This window comes from Lutjanus erythropterus, chromosome 9 (genome assembly GCF_056507025.1).
Source record: "Lutjanus erythropterus isolate fLutEry1 chromosome 9, fLutEry1.hap2, whole genome shotgun sequence".
NCBI classification, from domain to species: domain Eukaryota; kingdom Metazoa; phylum Chordata; class Actinopteri; order Lutjaniformes; family Lutjanidae; genus Lutjanus; species Lutjanus erythropterus.
The window spans coordinates 22,159,063-22,184,783 of NC_139325.1; the positions used below are offsets into that span (position 1 = coordinate 22,159,063).

General features: G+C 36.8%; 2 protein-coding genes across 3 annotated transcripts; one reads left to right on the plus strand and one right to left on the minus strand.

Moving 5' to 3' along the window:
• Positions 1-689: 689 nt before the first annotated feature.
• Positions 690-8,904, plus strand: LOC146321440 (C-type lectin domain family 4 member E). Of its 2 annotated transcripts, XM_084726601.1 has the most exons (7): positions 810-897; positions 1,167-1,265; positions 5,282-5,386; positions 5,654-5,782; positions 7,060-7,211; positions 7,298-7,395; positions 8,416-8,904. In XM_084726601.1, the coding sequence occupies exons 1-7, from the start codon at positions 810-812 to the stop codon at positions 8,540-8,542; spliced, it is 798 nt and encodes a 265-aa protein (XP_084582727.1). In that variant the 3' UTR covers positions 8,543-8,904. The 2 variants fall into 2 exon arrangements, with proteins under 2 accessions (XP_084582726.1, XP_084582727.1); XM_084726600.1 differs by lacking the exon at positions 8,416-8,904 and having other exon boundaries at positions 690-897; positions 5,279-5,386; positions 7,298-7,442.
• Positions 8,893-25,447, minus strand: trpv6 (transient receptor potential cation channel, subfamily V, member 6). The gene is made up of 17 exons (XM_084726602.1): positions 24,083-25,447; positions 22,946-23,093; positions 22,712-22,809; positions 21,830-21,952; positions 20,682-20,822; positions 20,385-20,483; positions 20,034-20,209; positions 19,772-19,918; positions 18,752-18,831; positions 18,521-18,656; positions 16,396-16,482; positions 16,230-16,306; positions 14,639-14,804; positions 14,359-14,425; positions 12,916-13,184; positions 12,705-12,811; positions 8,893-9,426 (listed from the first exon to the last, which is right to left on the minus strand). Exons 2-17 carry the CDS (start codon positions 23,074-23,076, stop codon positions 9,168-9,170), a joined length of 2,163 nt encoding a protein of 720 aa, XP_084582728.1. The 5' UTR covers positions 23,077-23,093; positions 24,083-25,447; the 3' UTR covers positions 8,893-9,167.
• Between the last annotated feature and the right edge of the window lie 274 nt (positions 25,448-25,721).

Genomic DNA, 25,721 nt, shown 5'->3' on the forward strand with positions numbered 1-25,721 from the left:
TATAGATTGCTGATGACTATTATCCAAAAAATGGCACCGTTTTAAAATGTATCTGAATCCTTCCTCAAAGTCCATTCTCTGCCCCTGCCGCAGCCTCACTGCCTGCACTTTCTGTATTTACACCCCTGTTGTGTACTAATAAAACTAATTAAAATAAGATAAAAATATACAGGAAATGTCTTAAGTTTTAGTCATTGTCAGTTTGACCATATGGTCAACACAACAAGCATGAGGAGGCACTGGTGCAGAGAAGTTTACTTGAGACTGGGAAACCTACGTGACTGTGAGTTAACTGCCTTCACAAAGGTTTGCTTATATTGTAATACCTAATCTGAATTTATATACCCCCCATATAATAATAATAATTAAAAAAAAATCAATAAAAACTAAATTAAAACTAAACATTTTTAAAGAATAAAAAAGTAACTGAAACAAACAAAAACTTAGACAAAACTGAACTAAAAACAAAACTCGAAAACAGAAGAAAAAGAAAAACTAATGAAAAATATGAAACTAAAAAAACTGTTAGTTTACACACAAGTGCAGTTCCACTTGTACCTTGTACCTTACAGGAACAGACAAAGACAGAGGACAAATCTTTATGAGGAAGTGTCCTTGTTTTTTGGTTTTATTAGATGAGTCATATACTTAGTGGGCAGTTTTAATATTTGACCGATTGTTTATCCAACCAGTGTTACATTTACATTTGTGTCTGCATGACAAGAGGTTACATAACTCTGCCAGTGGCTAGCCAGATCTGAAAGACTTCCCAGGCAAAACGAAAGTTAGAGAAACAGAAGTGAAGAGCCATGGAGATGCAGGAGATCACCATAGACGGGGAGAGACCCGAAGAAGATGCTCGATCAAGTGTACCGATCCTTGGCACCAAAAGTGAAGGTACAATGAATTATTAAATTAAATTACAAAACACTTGTTAATAACGCATGCTGATAATTGTAGAAGTGAAAATTATTCAAGCACCATTTTGGAGTGTTTGTTTTACAGAAATGTTTTCTTATGATAAACAAGTTTAATGAAAAGCTAAGATTGTGCTAATATTAATAGATTTTTTTCAACTATTTTGTTGTATTTAATATTTGAAAGCCAGTTCAAGATTCCTATGTCTTTGTTAAAATGTGTCTGTCTGTATTTTTGTCTGGCTTTAGAGGAAGCAGAACCAGACGACTATTCTAAACTACAAAATCCGGCTGAGGACATCTATTCAGAAGCTTATTATGGTGAAGCTCCAGAGAAAAACAAAGCAGGTACACTTTTATATAATTTGAGTATTTACCAGACTGAAACGCCCAGAGACATCATGTTTCAGCACGCCTTCAAGCATGTCTGCCTGTCTCTATGACAATATCTATGACAATAATAGATACCATAACGCAGAATTTTATTTGGACACTGTTAAACTGCGTCAACATGTCTACCTTACACTAAATATTTTTTAATTTGAAATAAAAAATTACAGGGGCTTCCCATTAACTTCACTACATTGCTGAGTAATCACTACTGATTTTTCTTTATTAATGTTGCCGTGGTTCTGTAGATAAATAATAGATAAATACCTGCAGTATATACAAATTCATGTCTTGGGTGTTCAGAAACAAATTCGGATAAAAGAAAAGAAGAAAGCAGAAGCAAAGTTGCATCAGTTTTAAACCACAGAAAAATGAGTATTCCTCAACTGTAAATGACGTGTTCATACCAGTGATCTCCAATTAAGGCTCTGGAAACCATCTCCACAATGTCTCTTTTTTTGTTTTATTTAGAAAAACAAAAAAATACTCAAGATATTCAGTATATTTTTTCCACAATTTTGATAATTTTAATAGAAGGTTTTGCATTCGCTGATGTAACTGAGAAAAATGTAATTATACAGCCTACATTTGCAAAGAAGACTAAGAAAGTCAAAAACACTTTTGAGGATCTGAAATTAAGATATTTCTGTTGTTTGTGATTGAAATAATGACGTTTGTTGTTCTGTCAGTGGAAGAAATTGATTAATCTACTAATTCTTTCAGCTGTAATAGTAAGTAATCATATAATATATTAATCATTGCAGTAATCATTCATATGCATGATGGCAATTTGTCTCAGTCCAGAAGTTCTTATAAGTGTTTGACACACAAACTTTGTGTTTACCTTCATTGTTCATCCTGATTCAAAGGTGAACAGGATGGAAATGTTAAAGATATTTATATTTACATTCAGCTTATTGCAGCCACAATTGCACTTAACTTTTTTCCCACTATTTGCCTTAATATAGACATTTTCTAAAAAATTGTCTTAATGTCTACAGTGTGTGTGTGTCTTAATGTCTGTGTGTTTTGACACATGCACTGTTCATTTAGTCTGTTTTGTTATAAAGCACCAATTTCTTAAATAAAAAAGAAAACAGAGACAAATGCCAAAATAGCACAGCAGTGTCTGTTCTGACAGACAGGTCTCTAATGAAAATCAGTTTTTTGGAAATAAATAAAGCGTGTGTACACATACATGAAGTTTCTCTCAATGTTACACAGAGTTCCAAGAACAATTTACAGGAAGATATAAATAGGCATATAACTAAAAACAAGGAGAAAGCTGAACAGGTGTTTATATAATATGCAACAACATGCTCCTGCAAGTTGTAAACTAATAGTGCAAAGGAATAAATATTAACACACAAAATGAAGTAAATAAAGTGCACTGATTCTTAGGGATGTACTGAAACAAAAAACCCAAGGTACAATAATATGATGATAAAAAGTTCATGATAAAGTGTTTATCACAATATTAAAAATCAAAGAATAATGACAGCTTGGAAAAATGTCCTTTATTAAATAATAATTCTGAGGTTTACAGCATTTTTTTGTTCATATAAAATGCATTTTCTTTTTAAATTAAAGTGTTTCTGTAGCCAGCCATGACCTGAACATGTGAAAACTACAAGGGGTCACACAGTAGAGCGCAGATCTCCGCCAGGCAACCAAGAAAGAATATTTTGATGCAACCTCTTTGTAATCACCAGCATTTTGATTAGCAACTGTAATCTAATTACATTTTCTTTCTCAGTAACTATAATTGATTACAATTACATTTATTTTGTAATTGTAACTTGTCACTCTCCGGCACTGCTTGTATTCTATTAGACATTTGTGTGAAATGTTGTCATAATTAACGTATGATATCTTCAGTAATGGCCAAAAATGTGTTTTGTTGGGTCACAGTGACCTTTGACCTCCAAAGAGGGAAAAAGACATTGTGTTCATGACAATGTGACAGACATGAGGTCACAGTAACCTTGATTGTTGATCTTTGACCTTTGTAGGCGTTCCTGAGATATCTAGTTCCCATGAAGCAAGTGATGAACATACACACACACACACACACATACACACACACACACTCACACATGCAACCAATCGCCTGATTTCCTCCATAAAGATAAGATAAAAATTGGCATGAATTGTATTTGCCAATGAATGTTTGAATTATCTAAGTAAAATTGTAAAACAACAACAATGCTTAAGTAAGATTAAAAAAATTATTAATAATGATTAGCCATTTAATATCACTGTCGATATTGTCACACGGTACTGTATCTAGAATTGCGATACTGCCATATAAAAAAAAAAAGGTGGACTTTGGGAAGTGTTTCCCAAAGTCCAAGAAGATGTCCTCAAATAACTTGTTTTGTTCAAAACCCAAAAAATTGTCAGTTTACTGTCAGAGAGAAGTAAAGAAACCAGAAAATATTCAGATTTAAGAAGCTGAAAACAGAGAATTTGGACATTTTTTCTTAAAAATGACTCAAAATGATTGATTGATTATCAAAATAGATGCTGTTTAATTTAATAGTCGATTAATACTAGGTTAATCATTGTCAATCATTTATCATATCATATACTAGGTTAATCATTGTCAATCATTTATTTTTGTTGTTTGATTGATTGATTGATTGATTGATTGATTGATTGATTGATTGATTTAAAGAACAAAAATGACAAAATTTCCACCCAGGGAAGCATTTTTCACCAGAGGCCTTGACAATGAATTGGCAACTGTGTGCACACTGTGCATGAAAGAATTTTGTTTTTTTATTTTAAAACTGCAATTCTACTAATTATCCCCATTTTTACTAAATGTATCTGTAGTCTGATTGTCTTTTTTTTAAATCTGCAACTATAATGGATTAAGTTTTTTTGTATCCAGATTACATAATCCCATTACATGCAATCTGTTACTCTCTAACCCTGCTGGTAACGTTAGTAACAATGACAATACTTACAGACATATGTAAACTATATAAAAATATGAAATATAAATATAAAGTTATTAAATGAATAATTTAATTAAATTAAACATTGTTACATATTGTATATTATGGAATCAGAATTTAGTCACTTAAATTATTAATTTTAGATTAAAAGTGAGAAGAAAATATACAAATATTTATTAGATATAAAACAGATCCATTGTTTAATTTTTGCGCTGTGACTTATGGGTAATCTTGCTTGTCAACATCCTGCAAAGTGAAGACCCTTTGTTCACTTCTTCCCTGAAAAGTTCACTGATCACTGAGCCTGTTTTGCTCCCTACGGTTTGGAATCGTACCAAACATGGCTGCCTATCCTGCGCAGTCCACACAGAACCAATAGGAGGTTGGGACTCTCCCCTGGTTTTATTCCCCCTCAGAGCACAAAGCCTTGCACTTTTATCACATATTTAATGTTCCAAACCTGTATTAGTGCTGATTTTATGTTCTGTCTCTGACCTGAGTTTGACTCAGACACTCATCTGAAATGACCTCGTCTGCATCTGCAGACCTACGCTCTCTGCCTGTCTCTCTTTCATGCACACACACACACACACACCCATGTTCTTCAAGAGAACAAAGAGAGACACAGTCAGAAGTTAAAAATAAATTGAAGGACAAATCAAGCACTGTGCTCTGAGAATAATTTAGAAATCAGTAAATGTCATGTTGCCATGGTGATAAGACGGGGGGGGTGTCTTAAAACTGCATTCTGGCAGGCAGACGTGAGCCAGCAGAACAGGCAGACAGAGCAGGACAGGAAAAACAAGCGTCATAGCAAAATCCCAGGACAGATTTCTCCATGTATATCAAATTTTGTCGCAGTTATGGCGAGGATAAAAAGGACTTGGCAGTCAAATCCAAGTTATCTGTTGAACTGGAAGAAGAAAAAGGTAGGCCGGAGCAGCTGCTGGTGGTTTGTGTTGTGCTCTTTAAAATATCTCACTAACATCCGGCTAATGTTTTTCTCAGCAGGCAAACTGATTGAGGGAAACACTCGTCTGTACCGTGCTTTGTGTGTTTTCCTCACAATAATCTGCCTGGTCCTGCTGTTGGTCATCATCGTCCTCTGTGTGAAAAGTGAGTATCTGCAGCCATGGATCTGATTACAATGAAAAACAAAACACTGCAGGCTGGATTATGTTCGTAACAGCAAAGTAGAGCACGAAAGGATTGTAGTTTTTCACCAGCAGTGCGGAAATCTGAGGAAATATATGTCTGAATCACATTATTCTGTCTTTAGTCATAACAACTCTGATTCAGGAATACAAAACATGTCCGATTGCTTTTCTGCAGCCTGCAGGCATTGTTCTTTTCCCTGACTCCTCCCACTGTTCTGTTTTCTAGTCCAAGCTGGATCCACAGCCTGCCCGGAGAGAGTGGTAATTCCAGAAGCAGAAGGCAGAAGAACTTCTTTTGCTCCAAACTGCAGCTACACTCAGTGTCAGACTTTCATCCCAGTCTCTCAACCCCACAGTGAGTGTGATTCCATGTGGAAATGTACTGCAGAGAACTTTGTGCAGACAGAGAAACATCTATATCAAAGAAAAACAAATAATATTCTCTCAATCATTGTGTTTTTAGTGATAGTTCTGCTTTCACAGTTTGCCAGGCGCCAGAGGAAGTGAGTTCATGTGCTTTTTTTTTTTTTAGAGAACCGAGAACGTTTTCTTAATTTAAACCAAGATTTAGCTGAGTTCAATCAGCTTTATTGTTTCCTCTTTACTTGTGATGGTTGTGTAATCACATACACTCTAGAAAGAAGGGTTCCAAAGGGTTCTTCCTGAAGGGCAGAGGTTATACCCAGAACCATCTGCATCTGAAGAACCCCTTTTTGAAAAAGTTTTTGTTAAGGGCTCTTTGTAAGACTAAGGGTTCCATAAAGAACCCTTTTTAATCAAAGAACAATTTTTGGAAGAAAGAGTTCTCCAAGGATTCAAATACTCTTGCATCAAGGGTTCTTTGTAACATAATATGAAAAGGTTGTCAGCAGACCCCCCTGGATGGGTTCTATATATAACCCTTGGGATATAAAATGGCTCATGGTAGAACCCCCTGTTGGGCTCTAGTTGAAACCCTTGGAATATGATAAGGTTCTCAGCAGAAGCCCCTTGGTGGCTTCTTGTTAGCACCCTTAGAAGGTAGAAAAATTCTGGATAGAGCTCACAGAGAGGGATCTGGCTAGAATCATTACTCCATAAAAGGGTTCTCTGTAGAACCCCTCATAGGGGGTTCTAGGTGAAGCTTTTCACATTTGGTTCTCTTTATGTTGGGTTTTTGGCAGAACCCTCTGAAAAGGATCCAAGCAGAGCATTTTTAAACAATTGTACCAGGAACAAAGAAAAGGGTTCTCCTATGCAGACAAGTCGAATAACCTTTTATGGTTCTAGTTAGCACCTCAGCATTCTTTCTGAAGCTTCCACCCAGAACCATTTACTTTTTTAGAATCTGTTTTTGAAGAAAGGGTTCTTGAAAGAACCTTTTATGCACCGTTTTTCTAAGAGTTCACAGACACATACCTATGAGAATCACATGCATGTCTACACAAATGGGACAAAAATGATACAAACGAAGTGAACTGAAGATGCAGAAAAAACAAAACTCGTCAGGTCTGCTCTGGAGTTATCTGAATGTTAAAGGGCATCTACTGATGCAGCCGAACAGCAATTTTTAGCCCATGTTTACTGAGTGATCTTGTATCTTTTGTTTTCCTTGTTTGAGATATTTCTGCACTGGTCTGTCTCTGCTTGCAGAGCGCAGCTGCATGCAGTGCGCTGACGGCTGGCTGCCTCTTGGAGAATCGTGTTTCTTCCTGTCCACATTCAGGCTGAGCTGGGATGAGAGCCAGAGGAACTGCAGCATGAGAGGAGGATCGCTGGCTGTCATTAGCAGCCCGGGAATTCAGGTAGATCTGACGTCATTTCCTTCCCAGGCCAGATGTGTAACCATGCAGTTTTTTTTTGTAAATGTCAATGGTGCTCTGTCTTGTAGCATTTCCTGGCCAAAGCGGGGAAGATGAACTACTGGATCGGGCTGAGGCAGAACAGTAACAGATGGACCTGGGTCAACAACACGGCACTGCAGCAGAGGTGATTCTTGGAGAATGACTTAAGCGGTTGATTGATAAACAGAATAGTACCTTATTGATTTTCTGTGTGACTAATTGATGAAGTGACTAAAGGGTGAAAGGGTGTAACAAGGGAAGAACCAATTACATTTAGTTAACATTGCAAGATAGAGCATTTGGCCTTTATAGAATAAATGTCAAACATCTTAAAATCCAGTAAATTCTAGTAAAGTTCAATATGCCAAAACAATCAAGCAAGAAAAACTAGAAAGGCGCTTGAAGAGCGCAGACCTCTGCCAAGGCCCGCAGTCCATTATTTAATGCAAATCTGAAAGTGCAACCAATATATACGTCTGGTTATGTTTCCAAATCTTTTACGAACATGTCAGTGTGCTGGTGTGCCTCACTGAATGATCATCATCTCTGCTGTGCATTTATCATGTACTACTATTCCTACAACATTGTGATATGGAGGTGTAGGAATTACATTATGTTTTGTCTGAAAGTGTTCTGGGTGAGAAGGAGGAAAATGAGAAAACCATTTATCTTTCTGGAATTGCTCTTTATGTATTTAACACTCTTTTAATAAAAATATACACTAATTTGCAACTTTATTAGATACACCTGTACAATTTCATGAAATTCAATTCAGTCCTAGCATTAATGCTATGTTTACCACGTTTATAATGTTTAGTTTCTGGTGACATTGTTGGAAATGTGTAAATTCAAGTTCAAACATATGTTTATTATTGAGGTCTGTTTTGTCCTTCCCATTTTCAAACACCTCTGAACAACACTTACTATAATCTCCAAGTTTTAAACATGTTATTGAATGTAATCTTTTCTGACAATGTTATTAAAACATGAACATGTATTGGGTTGTGTTAGATTGTGGGTACCAAATGAAATGTCTCTCTTCAGTGTATAAATTGCAAAAACAAAACAACAACAACAACATAACACCCACATTTATTCTGTCTATGCTTTACTAAAAACCTCTGATTACAATGTCATAACCAATATTCTTTTCTTTTGTGTGCAGCTACTGGGCAGATGATGCATTGGCAGGAGATTGTGGGATCCTCAGAGGCAAAAACCCGCCTGAGAAGAACTGGGTAACAGCTACCTGCCAGGCCTACACCTATTTCATCTGCCAGCTCCAGCTGTGACAGAAGACATCTGTCTTTTTTTCAACAGAATAATGAGCAAATCAAGATTCTGTCAACAAATATCAACTCTTCAGTAAAGTTTCAAATCATTTCTCTTTCCATTTCACACTTAAAGCAGTCGCACCCAGCACAGAAAGATAAGTAGCTTCTTAGATAATAGTTTTATATTACACACTTGCACCAGCTGTTAAGTGAGATTTAGATTTTTGTAAATTATTTTCTTGTAGTGTTGTGTCACCTAATCTGTATTCTAACATGTAAGTTATGACTATAAGCACTAATCAGGGTGCTTCACTCTTACATGCTGTATGATTCCTTCTACTGCTGTCTGACAAATAAAGGCCAGTAAGTTTGTTTCATCAGTTTTATTCTCATATAAAAAAATGTCCATGCCATTACACAATAAGTTGAATGTTTATGTTACACTTTGTTTTATCTTATATCACTGCTACATACTTTCTATATTGCTATAAAAATAAGGCACTCTTCTCTATAGCATAATACTGCAGGAGTAATTGCACCGTTGACTATACACACTGACTGAGGCAGTTGAGAACACTTTACATCTGCTTCAGATGATGAAAGGCCTGCAGGACTTCACTTCAGGCTCAGGTAGCTTCTCCTCTTAGACATATTTAATATCCTGGTCCTCCTCTGCTTCTTCTTGTCCAAACTCCAAACCCAAAGCGCTGTGGCGAATCATCTGCCAGCCTGTCAGAGACCTCCTGTTGTTAAAGCCTCCTCTGTTTTTAGGTCTGAGCTTGGGGGTTCCCGACATCGACCCCTTTACTGTGTTGGTCTTCTCGTCTTTTTCATCCTCTTTGGAGAAAGCTTTGATGTAACGCCGCATCTTCTGAAACATCGGGTCGTTTCTGTCCTCAACCCTGCAAAGATGATAGAGTGAAAGAAATAGTCATTAGTACTTAAAGGGAAAAGTCTCTCACCATGTAAACTATCGTTAGGATGCTTAATGGGGCCCTACAGTAATTTAAAGAGGTAGTTCAGATTATTTGAAGTGGGGTTGTATGAGGTTTTTATCGAGAGCAAACAAGTAAGCTAAGCAATGAACTGCTATGGACAGGGTCAACAAAAAAACGAACAAAGGGCCACCAACAATAATCTATGCCAGTTTAAGTGTACACCATATTCAGAATATTTTCATAGCTTTACTTTGCTGTCAGACAGGAAACAGGAAACCATTGTTATATAAGCCAAATATCACTCTCTCCAAACCAACCAAACTCAATAGGTGAAATCAGTTACTTTACCTCGCAGAATGTTGTGGAATTTGCCTCACTTGCCTCACTTGCTCTTAAAATGTTCCCTGAGTCTCTCTTTATATGGGTGACAATGCAGTCGTGAAGGGTCCAGTCATAGGTCATCTAACCTGAACAGGCACACTAGTAGTTGGTCACTCTGCACAACTACAGTCCACAGCTGCACAATTAGGAGAGTAGTGCATCCCCCAGATACTTTCTCCTGAGGTCCCAAGGTTATGGCTTATCGGGCAGACAGACTGTCTCCACATTCTCTAGCAGGGCACAATACATGAGCGAGGCCGACAGATACAGTGATTTAGAGCAAAGAGGTATGCATAGCTTCTTGTTTTGCACTTATGCCCAATAGAATTTGTGTACACATAGATAGACACATCAGGCCCATACATGGTGGCGTGTCAAATTCCAGCGAATGTCAGGGGACAGTTAAATACCTTCACTCGAGAAGTAACCTTCAGAATTGGGTTGGCAGTCACAATATTCTCAGTGTATTGCTAATCTGAATTCTCCTCGATCGAGCTTCATTAAATACTCCTGTGTAAGTCATCTGGGACTCCCGAACTCTTCTTCAGTGTCTGAGTGAACCACCATTCTTCAGAATTTCCACTACACAGAACACAGGTGTTGCTGCCTCGATCTTGTAGTTTGGTTGTGTCATTGTGTGACTTCTGTGTTTTAAAAAGTCAGTCTGGATCCGCCAAAGTCACACGGTAACACAGACAAACAAACAGATTGAGGAAGTAACTGACCGGCAGCTGCTGTGTAAAATTACTCATTTTGCCCATGAAGTTCGTATGGTTTGTGGAAGGTGATGTTTGGTTTACATAACAGTGGTTTCCCATCAGAAAAGGCTGTTGGTCAGCAAAGTCAAACCGTTAAAACATTCTAAATATAGTGTGGGATTTTTTTGCAAGTGGCAAAAGTACCTTTTGTTGCTGATCGTGTCCACAGCAGTTTATTGCTTAGCTTCTGCACTGGTTCTCATCTTTGTTTCTCCTAACTTGGGGTGTGCTGACCACCATCTGTAGGTGCTAGTGCTACTGTAGGTGTTTACCAATCTTATAATAAATGACTAATACTATCCTTTAATATTTCACTCTCCTGAGGTTAGAGTGAACAATCAAAACTGAAGCCAAGATAACCTGATTTTTGGTCACTAGAGTGAGTCAACCTCCAGAGACATCTACATTTCCCGAAATGCAGCTTGATAGGATCTTTTGTCGGATCTTTGATGCCTCGTCAGTGTTCTTATCTTTCAAATTCCAAACCCTCTGTTTGTAAATAAGGAAGCAAAAGCCAATATAACTTCTGATAAGAGCCACATAAAACTTTATACGACTGTTCTCACCGGTTAAGTATTACATGAGAACTGCCACTTTAATATGCCTTTTTCTAACCCACATGATAAAAAGCATGTGTAAAGCATGTAGTCGGTGTGATAATAACAGTGCAAGACCTGTGAGAGTGAGAGTTGTGCTTCTTAGTCACAGCACAACATGGCTTGTGGCTGAAATGCATTAAAGACTTTGTGGTCAGGAGACAAACTTATCTCTCTATGATTATTTTAGGCATAAATAGTAAGCCTAAAAAAAGTTGTGACTGCTGATGTCACTGCACTTAAAATGTCCAGACACTCTCTCTGTTATTGTGCTATTTAAAGCTACTATAAAGAACTTTCATATTTTATTGATTTTGGAGGCTCCACAATAACCTACTCACTATAACTTTGCCTGTGAAAATGTAAACACAGGATCCTTTCATCTAATTTCGAGGAGGAGGAGGCCGGCATTTAGAATAAGTATATACAATAGTCGATCTTCTCACTGATGCTCTTGTTTGCTTATGTAGGTTATACAGAGGTGTCACTAACAAACTGACAATTTCATAATCAGTTAAAGACTCCTTGTAGTAGGTTTTAGGGTGTTTTTGGTGTGTTAATTCTTTAAAGATCCTGAAAATCTTTTTTAAACTCAGCTTCTCACAATTATTGCTGACAGGCTCTTACATGGACACAGTATTTTCCACCAAAGTTTCAACAGTTCTGGTTATTTCACATAAGAGATTTCTGTCTGTGCTCCTCATGACAGTTTGAAGTGGGCGGTTTGGAAAAAGGTGAGGTCATGAATTTTCTGTGCATCAGTCAGGATCTTGCAACATTTGAATCAAAATGTTGTGACAGTCAACATGTGCTTGCTTGCATTCAGAACTGTTACAGTCAAAATGTAAGATATTACATTTTACGAGTTACTTGCATTTTAAAGTAAAGAAAGAGTTGCTTTACAGTATACTGCTTACACACTGTGTATGACTCATTATAAAAAGGAAGTCATGAGTGATGTGATTTCATAGTGTTATTCCTGCAAATGCATATTGCAACATTTCGGTAAAAATTTATTTTAATCATTGTCAGTTCCAGGCTTGCATCTCTGCTGAGTCTCATGTTTATTTTTGCCTCTAGCAGAGAAGTATTGCTACTGTCTGGCTCTTTGCTCTGGTTTGTGATGTATGTTTAAATAGTTTTGTTAGTAGTTTGTTAAGATTGCTGTTGTGTCTGTTCAGGACATGGTGATCTATAATAGTTATTTTTGTTATTTATTTATTTATTCGTTTTTTTGTGCTGGTTTATAGTTTTAACCATTGGTTCCAGCTCTATTTCACTGCAGTTTAACACACTTATTGCCCCTGGTACCCTTATGACGCAGTACTTGACATTGCAAATGTAATAATATTACTGAAATCTCATTAGTAACTTGTTATAAAACCTCCTAAATGATAATACTAATATATTACATTGACATTACCAAAAACCTGTTTTTTGATTTGAAACCACATTTTCAGAGACTTCAATGCCTCTTCTATGGTCTGGTCCTGCAGTATTGTCTTACCTGAGATACCAGCGCTCCCTCAGACCATAGTTGATTCCACACACCCCGAGTCGAGGCCACAGGCAGCGGGGCAGCCTCCTCTCCAGCATCAGAGTCGTAGCAACCACCTGTACAACATCATCGTAGCTGTAACCTTGACACAGTATATTGTTCTGGGACATGATGATGAGGTGTGTTTGTGCATTTATCTGCCTTTACTTTTGAAAGTTACCTGAGTTCTCCAGAGCTCGTCTCTCTCCTGGGCCACCCTCCAGTGTGTGTCACTCATCATGGCTATGAGCAGATTTAGCAGAAGGATGTAGGAGACCACAGAGAAGGTGCAGTGCAGCACGTGGACGATCGGTGGGGTAGCGATGGTGTGGTCCACAGGCAGATCTATGAGGCCCACGCTGAGCTCAAACTGGGAGAAGAGGGTGATGGGGAAGGAGCGATATGAAGGAATGGACTCCGGCTCCTGGGTCATATAAACCATCCACAGGGCTGAGAAGAAAAGGTTAAAAAATGCATATGATTTAACTAAAACATCTAAGGCAAAGTTGCACCAACAAGGATCAATGTTAAACCTGGATAAATCATAGTTTAAGTTTAAACTATGCTGCACCAAACTTTCAAACTAGCTTAAAATGAAGAAAGAATAAATTCAAACCTTTTTTTTTTTTTTAACTGACAATTGAAGAAGTTTAAGGTTTAAAATGGCTTAATTTTTGAGATGGATTGAGAGAAATAATCAAGTAATCAAAGAAAGTTAAGGAACAGACTCAACCCAAATGATTTTTATTATGTGTCTCTTCTTTCTTTCACTCCAGTTGATAATTCGTCCAACAAGTTAAGAAATTAGAGCTTCTCTACAGAGCCACCATGAATAGGCTAACTATGCTAACTAACCTTTTAGCGATCTAGTGAACAATATAACTTATTTTGTTCTTGTCTTTTACTTTTATGGAAATAATGTAACATTTTGTCAGCTTTTTTAGCTACCTAGACAACAATACACGACTTTTTACAACCCTTTCAAGCTAGCAAGCAAAAAATGCAATGTTTTGCTAAGTTTTTCGCAATCTAGCAACCGATATAAAGTTAAAAAAAAGTCATTGCTAGTGTGCCAACAATGTAATTTTTAGCTAACTTCTTAAGTAATAAGTGGTAAGCAAAAACAATATCACATGTTGTTTAGTTTTAGTTAGCCTTTTAGCTAGTTAACAAACAACATCTTTTATAAAAATGTTTTGCTAGCTAGCAAACAATGTAATGATTTTTTTTTAAGGAATACAGAGCAGCAGAAAATTAACAGTTTTCTCTCCTCTTTTTATACTTATGAGTTAGATCCAGACAGTACCCATTTTTCTTTTTTTTTAATTTAACACTATTTAATTATTTCAATTTGGGTAAGCGATCATCTCCACATTGTTTTAAGTCTAATTTCGGGTTACACTACTAAACTTGAATTTACTAAACTGAGGACTGTTCGTAATTGTGCAACAGAGCTCTGCTTCATGTCACATGTAGATTTAATCACTTTGAACCTCGTTTTGCCAAACTCTGGCCTGACCTACTCTTAGATTAATCTTTGTTGGTGCAATTGTCTGATTTCTTATCTTACAGGCTTTATTAGAGTCAAAGGTTTGTTTGTACATGTCACCAAGAATATACTCACAGGTGGAAAAACCAATGAGCACAATGAAACTCAGCCACATAAACTTTGTCAGGTCTCCAAATATAATCTAGGGGGAAATGAGACACATGTTAGGTCAGTCTGCAAACACAAATAGGTAAACCACAAAAACCAAAACAACAACTGAATACATCTGCTTAAAAAACACGTTGGTACAGGTGTGTGTGTGTGTGTATCGAACAAACTATTTCTATGTGACTCAAGAGCTCCTGTTACATAGCATGCAGCTCGATGTCTGAGTCCAGGCCGCACTGACTCCTACCTTCTGTATCATGATGACATAAGGGCCGAGCATTTCAAAACCTCTGGCAAAGAACATGACGTTGCACCAGCCAAGAACTAAACTCACTGCCATCACCACATCCTCTCCCTGCACCTCGCAGGCTCTGAACACACACAGCAGCACCACCAGACAGGCGTAGCTAATACTGGACAAGACAAACACATAAAGGTTAGAAGATATTCATTAATGCTGTATTTAAAAGAGCATAAGTGCATAAGACTGTCATTACACTTTCATAACCATGTCATGAACATCAAGGAGTCTTCATGAATGTTTATGACTGTTGACATTAAATGCCATTCGGTCAGTTATGTAATCTTTAATGCAAAGTTATGACAGCTTGACATTAATCATGTCAAAAATGCCTTTGTTACGACAACTATCAAAAATAAAGAAACCATTTAACTTTATGTTAGCACTACATATACTGTCAAATTTTGCTGGTTTTGACAAGAGACCATTATAAGGGTGACATGAATATTTTCTTTTATGTCAAGTGAAATTATACATTTTGTCATTGAGTCTTATTACATAGTCAGCAGCTTATTACACAGCTTTTGTAACAGTGTCAAGATTCATTTCTTGAATGTCAACTAAAGTTGTATCATTTGGACTAGTCATAAAGATGTCATGAAATGTTATAAGGCCAGTTTGACAACAGAGTACAGTACCAAGGTGTTTTTTACAGAGTAAATGTTGGACTGACTGCAGTTAGCTAGTTTATTGTTGCTAAAGTAGGCTAACTTCTGTTTGCTGTTATCTGTATCTGGCGTTAGCTAGCATGGAGCTAGCCGCCTAATTAGCTGACTCCGCACTCAGCCCTGACGTGCCAGGAGCCAAATCCAGCAACAAAACCACATCAGTACCGTATTCTCTGTTGTCCAACAGCCTCCAAAACCAATGGTGGCCAGTTTGACAGGGAATACAGTACCACAGCTAACTGAGCTAACTGAGCTAACTAGCTAATGGCAGCAACAGATAACTGCTGTCTATCAGGTAATTCTGTAATCTAAATAACCCTGGTATTGAATGTATTGTTGCCAAACTGGCCTCATAACATTTCATGACATCTTTTTGACAAGTATAAAATGTACCGCTTTTCTTGAAGTCCAGGAAATAATTCATGACATGGTCACAAAAGTAATTGACCGTGTAATAAAATTTGATGACATCTTTATGACAAGTACAAAATGTACTGCTGTACTTGAGGTCAAGGAGAAAATTAATGAGGCACTTGATGGCCAGTGTCAAAAAACAACCACATATGACGGTTTAATGTTGGCTAATATTATAAGATGAAGCTAAAGAGTTTCTGTAAGTTTGATAATGTCAATTTGTCATGAAAAAACACATTGACAAGTTATGTTTTCTTGATTAACATCAAGTTGTCATAACAAAGACATCTAAAACAATGCCAACTTGCAATTAAAAATGTCATAATTGACCTAATAACAACATGACTATGACAGTGTAATGACCTGAGAGCCTCATGCACCCCCTTCAATAAAGTGTTCCCACATATTTGACAACAGTGTAAATTATTTGACTGTTTAGAAGTGCTTCTACTCACAGGATGACATGGAAGGGGCCTCCAAGTGCTGTCTGGCCGAAATAGCGCTTCACCCCGACTCTCAATATATCAGGGATCTGTTGGAAAGCGGACACAGGAGGATGTAGCAGTGAAATACACTGTGCGTACAGTATGTAGGAAGATGAAACATGTTTCATAAAATCACCTCCAGCAACAGGATGATTAAAGCTCCCAGGACACTGATGATCTCGCCTGCCAGCCGCAGGTTGTCCTCATATGTCACATAACTCTCCTGAGGCACAGAGGGAGGAAATATGGATGGATTAATATATATAACTATATAACTATATCATTATTAAACTGTGTCATATGCAGGTGCACAGTCTGAACTTTACACAGCTATGAGCTAAAGCTTTTGAAGATTTTGTTTTTACTTTATCAGTAGGATGGGATAATTCTCAAACTTTTTTCAGTAACGTACCTGCTTTGAAATACTTTTTTAGCCAAGTACCTTCTGACCAATGCAAAATATTTTTGGTAGAAAAAAAAAAACAATATAAGGAGGTACAACACAGAATTGTGCTATCAAGGTCTGATTTATTGAACGGCTTTGTTAAACAACTCTTTTTTGCTTTCATAAATTTCTTCCTGTTTTCAGCTGTATTACTGCTGATTTCAACTACAAATTAATTTTCTTGAATGAATATGGAAACTGGGTTTTATGACACATTGCACTGAGTGCAGAAATACTGAATATAAAATGAGGCTTATCAAACTTACATTTACATATTTATTAAAATTACTATAGCATAATTATTTTAGGAATTATGCATAATGGATTTTTTTTAATTAACTTTTTATTTTATTTTATTTTATTTTATGCCATGTACCCCCTGCTGTAGTCCCTCAAGGGCTACTAGTACCACTATTTGAGAAACACTGATTTAAATAAGCACTCTGCATAAACAGGATTTCTCTGCAGCCAAAATAATTTGATATAAAATATATGGTGCAGCCTACATATGTCATATAAATATAGTGTGTAAAGCTGTCATATTCTACCACGTTTAACGGAGGAATTCTTTCTGTGTATGCCATGAACGTTCTGTGACCTCAAGAGGTTGTTGATTTCAGCCGTGCTGTGATGCAACATATTCTTAGGAACACTAAAACAATGAAGAATTTGTGGATGGGGTTCTCAGAAATGACCTCTCAGGGAAACATATGGGTTCAGTCAAGGACACACACACATACACAGACGAGACTTTATAAAAGGAGGTCTTGCAGCTTTGCTATTACAGATAAAGTGCACCTCTTATGCACTGAGCTTCTGTCTCTGTCTCTTCTCTGCATCGACTCTCATTTGCCACCACAGTAGACAGTAGAAAGTATTTAAGTTTGACAGTATTAAAATACTCCATTACAGGTAAAAGTCCTGTATTCTCATTTTTGCTTAAGACAATGTATATAAGTATTCAAAATGTATTAATAATACCTGCAAAACATGGATGAATTTTGGAGAGATTGTTTCCTGTGAATGTTGCATCAAATATGATATATAGAGATATTTAGAGATATTTCAGGCTTCTCTTTTTTTTTTGACAAATTCAGGGTTTTCATGTCCCTGATATTTGGGCGCAGTTCTGTTGTCTAATGCAGGATGATCTACACTGTTTGGCAGGGAGTGAAGACTCATGTTCAGGTCTTCACCATACTTTTATCCTTTTGAGTTTAGTTTTGACTATTTTCGTAAAAATGAATTAAATTCTGAGATACTGTTCTTCCGTATATCTAAAAAAACAAAACAAAAACATTTTCTTACTCGCCTTAAAATTGAGAAGGCTGAGCAACCTTCCGCTTTGGCGACACCTAGTGGGAGTCACGACCCCCATGTTGGGAACCATTACCATATAATATATAGTGGACTAAAAAGTTAAAAAGTACAGTATATAAGCTCCATCTGCCATCTCCCTCCTAAACTCCTAAAAGGCGGTTTAACTTTTTTTTTTTTTTTTTTTAAATTGAGTTATTTGTACACATGCACACACATACACCAACTTATTGTTTTTTTAAACTCACTGAGTATTTTAATGGTGTATCTGAGTTTTTTGCTCTTAGTGTTATATTTATGTGCCTTGTGTTTTATGTGTGTTAAATGTATGCACACCATTGCTGCATAATGAATTGCCCCACTAGAGACAAATAATGTTATTGGCTGATTGACTGAATATACTATTAGTTATTTTCTACCACTGGTTATGATCCTGCATATATATTACAACATATTATAGTTGAAATATCACATGCATGTATTTATAACGCTCACACACATGGAGTGTTTTCTGGACTCGGATGGTTTTGTCCATGTCTGACTTTGTGTAGTTCTCTGGAGCATCCTTTAGAGGGCGATATGCACAACACAGTGTGAAGGTCCCGATGTACAGGAGGTACAGAAACAGCAGCAGCCTGACACAAGAGAGAGAGAGAAAAAAAACAGTCAAACAAGAGTGGACGTGTGAACAGTTTGGATATTTTACTTCACACACTGACATCATCTTTACCTGAAGTAATGTTTTCCGTACAGGTTCCACTTCAGACTGACCAGCTGCCTCACAGGCGTCACCTCCAGTATCCCTCTGGCCTGGAGGACAAAAACAACATTTTATTTAGTTTCTTTTCAGCATCACATGTAATGATTTCTAGCCAAAATCAAAGGTGGCAAAAGTACAGATATTCTGTACTCAAGAGAAGTACAGACACCTGTGTAAAAAAATAGTAGAAGCACTGATTCAACTTCTGAACTTAAGTAGAAGTGAAAAAGTGAAATGCACTCAAAGTATAAAAGCAAAAAGCCTTCTTAAGGACATTTCTCCTGGCTGTTTCTGTGGAAAGCTAACTGAACCTCACCCTTTCTATATGGTCTATTTGTCCTTGTTCCTTGTTTTTCATCATGTTACGTCTTTTCTGTAGTTGTCAGTGTTGTTACATTTTTTTCATTTTGCTAGATTTTCATCTTGTTACATCTTTTTGTGTCTCCTTAAAATGTTTTTCATTTCATGTTATATTGCTTTTTGTTTTGTTGCATCTTCATTTAGTTTTTTAGTCTTGTTACATCTTTTTTTTGTCTTGTTACATCTTGTATGTTGAATTTAGTCTTGATACGTCTTTTTAGTCTTGTGCATCTTTTATGTCGTCTTACATCTTTTTTTCCCCGTCATGTTATGTTGTTTTGGTCTTTTTGCCTCTGTCATTTTGATATGCACGGATTGATATGCTAAGAATTTGTCTCACCCATGTATTATTCTTCCATTCATTCATGTTGAAATTGGTCTTGATGTTGGGATGGCAGCGCACAATGGCGAAAAATAGAAATAATGAGTAATTTTCCTCAAATGCATTAAAACTAAAGTAACGAGGCTGGTGTGAAAATATAAGGAGTAGAATGTATAGATACTTCTGTTAAAATGTAGAGACTGAAAATAAAAAGTCGTCAGATACCTGAAAAATCCACTTAAGTATAGTAACAAAGTATTGTACTTAGTTACTTCCCACCTCTGACCAAAGCACTGTATATGCTGTACCTCTCTCTGGTGACTGGCCACTATGAGCTCCAGCACTGACATGTCATCGGCCCACGAGTCGATCTCCGTCAGGTCGTACAGGTTAGAGGTCAACGGGCCCAGACTCCACTGGACTACACGCCTTTTATTTACCAAATGCTGAAAAGCCTGAGAGAGACAGAGGGAATCGTAGGGCGAGAATGGGATTAGTGACATAATCTGCTCCACCTTTCATGTTGGGTTTTCGTCCCGTGCGCCCGACCTCCCCCCGGGCTTCACTCACCACAATGTTGCCCTCTTTGGCAGCCAGTTTAAAAGGTGTAAGGCCTCGGTAGTTGGGCACCATGTCGAGTTGCAGTGACTGGTCCAGCTCTGCATCGCGTGCCATAATCAGGTCAATGGCCTGGCACGCAATTGTCTTGTTGGGCTGCAGAACCAAAATGTGAAGCACTGTATTACCTAGAACCAAACAAGGGAGCACAATGAGGGGGAAAAGAGTGTGTAGAGACAAGAGGAACAAGAGGGGAAGACAGAGGGTCATTAGTGATAAAAATATCAGACTGATACACAGATAAAACAATTAAATAATAATGCTGTGCTCTTCTCCTACAAGAGGAAGTGAAGTATTTCATACCACGGTAATCCTGGACCCTGGTGCTGGCGCCTGCATCGATCACCATGGTGATAATGTCCTCATTCCCAGCACACGCAGCGAAAGACAGGATGTGCTCACCTGTTCAACAAATTAACATAAAAAAAACTTCTTTTGTTTCCCTCAGCATAAGACCTTCTATTTATTTAGAAAATTATTTTGTCCAAAACTTACATTTCTATGTACACACACTCATTACAAACAATTTGGGTTTATTGTGGCTTCAACCGGCCCATCCATCTTACTGTGATCTTGCTGACAGTAAACGTGCTGACTTACCGTAGTAAATGAGTCCTCCTATCCTCTTCCTGAAGTACAGACCGGTGACTCTCGGCGTGGCCACATCACCACCACGACTAATCAGATGTTGAACCAGATTGATGTTCTGATTCACCACAGCGATGTGGAGAGGAGTTACACCTGAGACAGGGTAGGGAGTACATCAGTCCACTGTCAAGTTTCACCTGTTTTGTATAAGTCAGATTTACATTAAACCATTATGTATTTTGCTGTTAATAGTCATGTCCCTGATGAGCTTAGCTGCAACCAGTGGTGGAAAAACTATTCCAATCATTTACTCAGGTAAAAGTAGCAAAATCACACTGTGAAAGTGCACCATTACAAGTAAGTCTTACAGTGAAAAAATTACTTAAGTAAAAGTACAGGAGTGTTGGTGACAAAAGTAGTAAGCTTCTTTGTTGTAGTTGGTGTGAAAGTAAGTTACCACAAAATACTAAGAGGTGGAGCTCATAACTTCATACATACAGCTTAATCTGAGGAGGCAAAAAATGGAAAGAACTGTCTCTTTTCAAGTGTGTAGGAGAAACCATGGTGGCCACAAAACTCACAAAAATTGCGAAAGGTTGTATCTGGAGCCAGTGTTTGGTTTGTCAATTCTGGGCTAATATAGAAACATGACAAGCAACATGACTTTTTGTGAAAGTTTGATGTTGCAGTTTTTTCTATATTATTTGTTGGCCATGATGGCCCTGTCATGGTTTATTTGGTTATAATAGCTCACTCATTGTACATCTTTCCTTACATATTTGCTGCCAGTTACACCAAACCCTCACAGATTTGGTTAATTAGTTGAATTACTGTCCTGTAATATGCTACTGTATTTGAAACCTCACAATTGTTAATGCATTTTGTAAACCTAAACTTAACATGTGCATAACCCATCATAAATCTTAAATGCAACTATGCACATTAAATATTTATTCATTTTAAAATAGACCTTGTAATTCTGAGAAAAGAAAATGCACCAGACATCTATCTTTGATGTCTTCACATCTAATATTTTCTCCCAGTCTCTTAAATTCTTCATGAAGCTGTTTACTTAACCTGTGAGCCTGCACAATAAAGTTTAAACTGATGTGATGTGTGTTTGTGCTTGTTTTTTTGTCTGTGCGTTTGTGTGTGTAAACCTTGGAAGAGCTCGGAGGTCATGGGCTCGTTAATGAGTTCAGGAGCTCCGTCCATCAGAGCCACGGCGGCCTCGAGGTTATCATTCATTACTGCAACGTGAAGGGCTGTTTCACCAAGAGCACCTGAGGGAGAGGATTACAACTTCACAGATTAACCGACACTGCATGAGCCTGTTATAACATCATAATAAAGATCAGATTCACAGCTATTGTACTCTGTCAGGAAAAACCTCACAAAATTTTACTGTATCTGACACCCTTTTTTGACATCTTACCCTAATTAACTTACTTACGTATTTACACATTTGGACTTCATGTTTTTATTTATTATTTATCATATATTGTTGTATTTCTACCTGTATTTATATCATATCATTTTGAATCATGTAACTAATGCACGATATAGAACAGGATGGGCTGGCATGTGTTATGTTTTTGTTAACTGTTACGATGGAAAAAGGAAATGTATTTATACGTCTGGTGCATTTGCATATGTTATACTTTGTTTATTACATGGCTTTGTTAAATACTTGATTCTGATTGATCAGTTATGGCATTTTAAGGTCTGTTATTTCTCAACAGCAGACCGTTGCTTTGAAGAACAGACCAGTACTGGATGCTATTTTGATCATTGTAGCAATATAATAATTTTTAAATGAATATTTTGTGTCAATTTTTTTAATTTTTGGTAAGTAGCCAAGTAATAAAGGGGATAATGTACAGTGAGCAGGTCATTATTGCAAGATAAACCCCTACTGGGTATTTACCTGCACCATCCTGTCAAGGTTTATTTCATAATAATGAGCCGCTTACTGTACATTATCCGTTATATATTTCCAATAAATGTGTACATACAAAAAAGATTTCACAATTCAGCCTTACCTCTCTCAAAGATATTAGTGGATGCACAACTTAACAGCTTCTTGATACAACCAACACTGTTGTTTTTAGCCGCATAGAAGAGAGGGATGTCATTTATGCTGAGAAAGGAAGCACAAAAGAAAAACAACACATGAAATATAATTAAACTGCTTTACAGCTGCATATAAGTAGTTAGGTATAATCTAATTTATTGTTGAAAACAGCGAGAAATTGTATCTTATATGAGTTTCTTACTTTTTGGTGTGCAGCAGAAACGTCTCATCCAGCATCTCGTTCCATCCTTTCTTGTTTTGAAGGCGAAACCTCAGCTGGCTCCACCAATGATTGAGCTCACTTGGAGCGGATCTGGCCAGAGACGGAGACATTGACACCTGATATTTGACTGGAAGAAACAAATGAAAAGTTAGGTCCACATAGAGGGACACAGAGAGACATAAGGCATAGGAAGACAGAAAAGGGACATAGAGACAGAAAAGCAGTGCTGTATAAAATCATACAGGAATTTAGGGGAATCATCTAATCTTTCCTCATTAATTTAACGTAAAAATATATGATTTATTCAGATTATTAAACTTAAAATTTCTGGTATTTATTTTTAGAACACTTCAGAACTTATAAACACAAGTTCTAACTTTAAGTCTTTTGACTTGAGATGATGAGTTGAATAAATGCACTGTACAGAGTTCAGTTAACTTAATTAAGAAAGGAAACATGATCAGCCTTTTGGCAGACTTCCCAGTATGCATTGTTTGAGTATAAAAACTCACCTGAGACCCTCCTTTTTTATAGTTTAAAGAAAACATATATGATAAAAACTTACTTTTAATGTTAAGTGTTCAATTCTTATCAAGTTTATTTGAGTTTTTTGTTTTGAATGAATACTAATTTGTATTGTTTGGATTTTTTAAACATTAATTTCTTTCTGTATACACTTTGTTTTATTATTGTTATATTATATCAGATATGAGTAGAATGTACATATTTTGCATTTACTTTTTCTTATTTTCTATTTTCTTATAATTTTTCTACACTTAAATATTTTTCTATTCTTGAATGGGAACATATATGACCAATATCCATGGATCAATAAGGTATTTCTGATTCTGAAAAAAAAAAATAAAATAAAAAAAATAAAAATCAATAAATAAAAACAAACAAACAAAAAACTCTGCTTAAAAATTTTTAAACAAGCACCCTTTTTAAGTTAGAAGAAATAGTTTATTTTGATTTAAAGTCATTATCATTTAGGCCTTGAACATGGATTATTTTATTATTTCATTCAATTGTTTTTTTTTCCAAAATAAAATATAATAAAGCTAATAAACAAAAAAAAAAAAAGAAAAAAGAAAGAAGAAAGTGTCTCAATCTTACCCTTAAACAATAAAAGCGCCGCTCCTGAACTTCTGGTGACGCTCAGTCATAACACTTGGTCAAAATTGGACACAACACCTATGAACTGTTCCTGAGGAGAAGTGAAATCCCTGTGGCATCACCATTATATATGACCCAGCCACGAGGGAGGAGACATGTGGAGGAGTTGAGAATGAATTGGGTGGAGGTGGGAGGATGAGTTAACAGCGGACAGGTAAGACAGAGAGAGTGAAGCTTTAATGAGCAGGTAGACTTTCACCGCAGCTCAGCGATACAACAAAGGAAAGTTGTGCTTTAAGATCCAACACACTGTTGGAGCAGGAACTCCTTTATCATGCTGATCCGAAATTATTTTCAAGATTATGTCACTTAAAAGGTGATGGTCCCGTCCCTAATCCCAGTACATCTCCCTATTATCACCAGGCCTGTCTGCATTCCAGTAACCACCAAAACCTTCATGACCAGTATGAAAATTCTGCAGCATCATGACAGTCATCACATTGCACTCATTGTTTCTAGTGAACCGTTAAGAAAACCAGTTTGTAAATTGCAATGCATGCAAGTTTAAACCTGGGTTTGTAATTTAAACCTGATATTAAAGCATGATGGTCCAAGTTGCATTTGATTTCTGTTGCTCTATTACACATTTTTCCAGGTGAAACTGGGATTATTTGTCATAGTAAATATGGGCATGATGCATGATCTTCCTACATGTTGCATCGTGTACACACATGCACAGTGAGCTAGCTTCATTCACAATGATTTAACGTGTTGAGCACCATTGATGTGTCAACAGGAATGATCTACAAATACGGTAATTGCCACATTACAAAGACCATAATGATCATTTGGAGGCTGGTAACGTCATGTCACTTTCCTCTGATGAGGGAAAACAAAACAACATTTTGTTTTGTTTACTGAGAGTTTAATTCTTTTTTTTTTCTTTTCAAGAGAGTTCGTTTGGCAAATCGCTGAGTCACTGATTTAATTTCCGCGTCTGTAAACTGCTGAATCAGTCGTCTTATACAACAACCCTGGTCAGCTCAGATGTAGCGTTACAGGTGTTTTGCTGCAACATTTATAGGTCATGACTATCAGGCTGGTGAGCCACAGGATAAAAAGGGTTTAGGACGACTCTATAGGAGGCCCTGATGATGGCTGCAGATGTGGCGGTCATTGAGTGCTGTGGAGATAATAGCTGTTTACCAGACGGAGAACACCATCTTTAAGCAGTGTCATAAAGACCAGTGGTTTCCACTCTGTTAATGTCTTTATAAAGAAACAATAACACCATAAAAACATGATTTTGTGGTTCATATGTCTGTTGTTTCCAACACCTCTTTCACAACACCATGTTAATTAGAGCTGTGACACCACAGCAAACAATTATTACAGACATCTCTGCTACACTTATGACAGCTGACAGACGCTCTTATTCAGAGTGACTTAACACAATGAAGCTCAATGATCATTATTAAAACAAATGTATCATATTAAAAAAAGTAGAAAACCATAATTTCATGAGGTTCAACATGGAGTCATCACATAACTTTAGCTTTTTAGAGATATAATACACAAACTTTAACATGAAGTTCAAAGTTTCATTGCTTTCTTTAAAGTGAGGCTAAATAGAATTAGA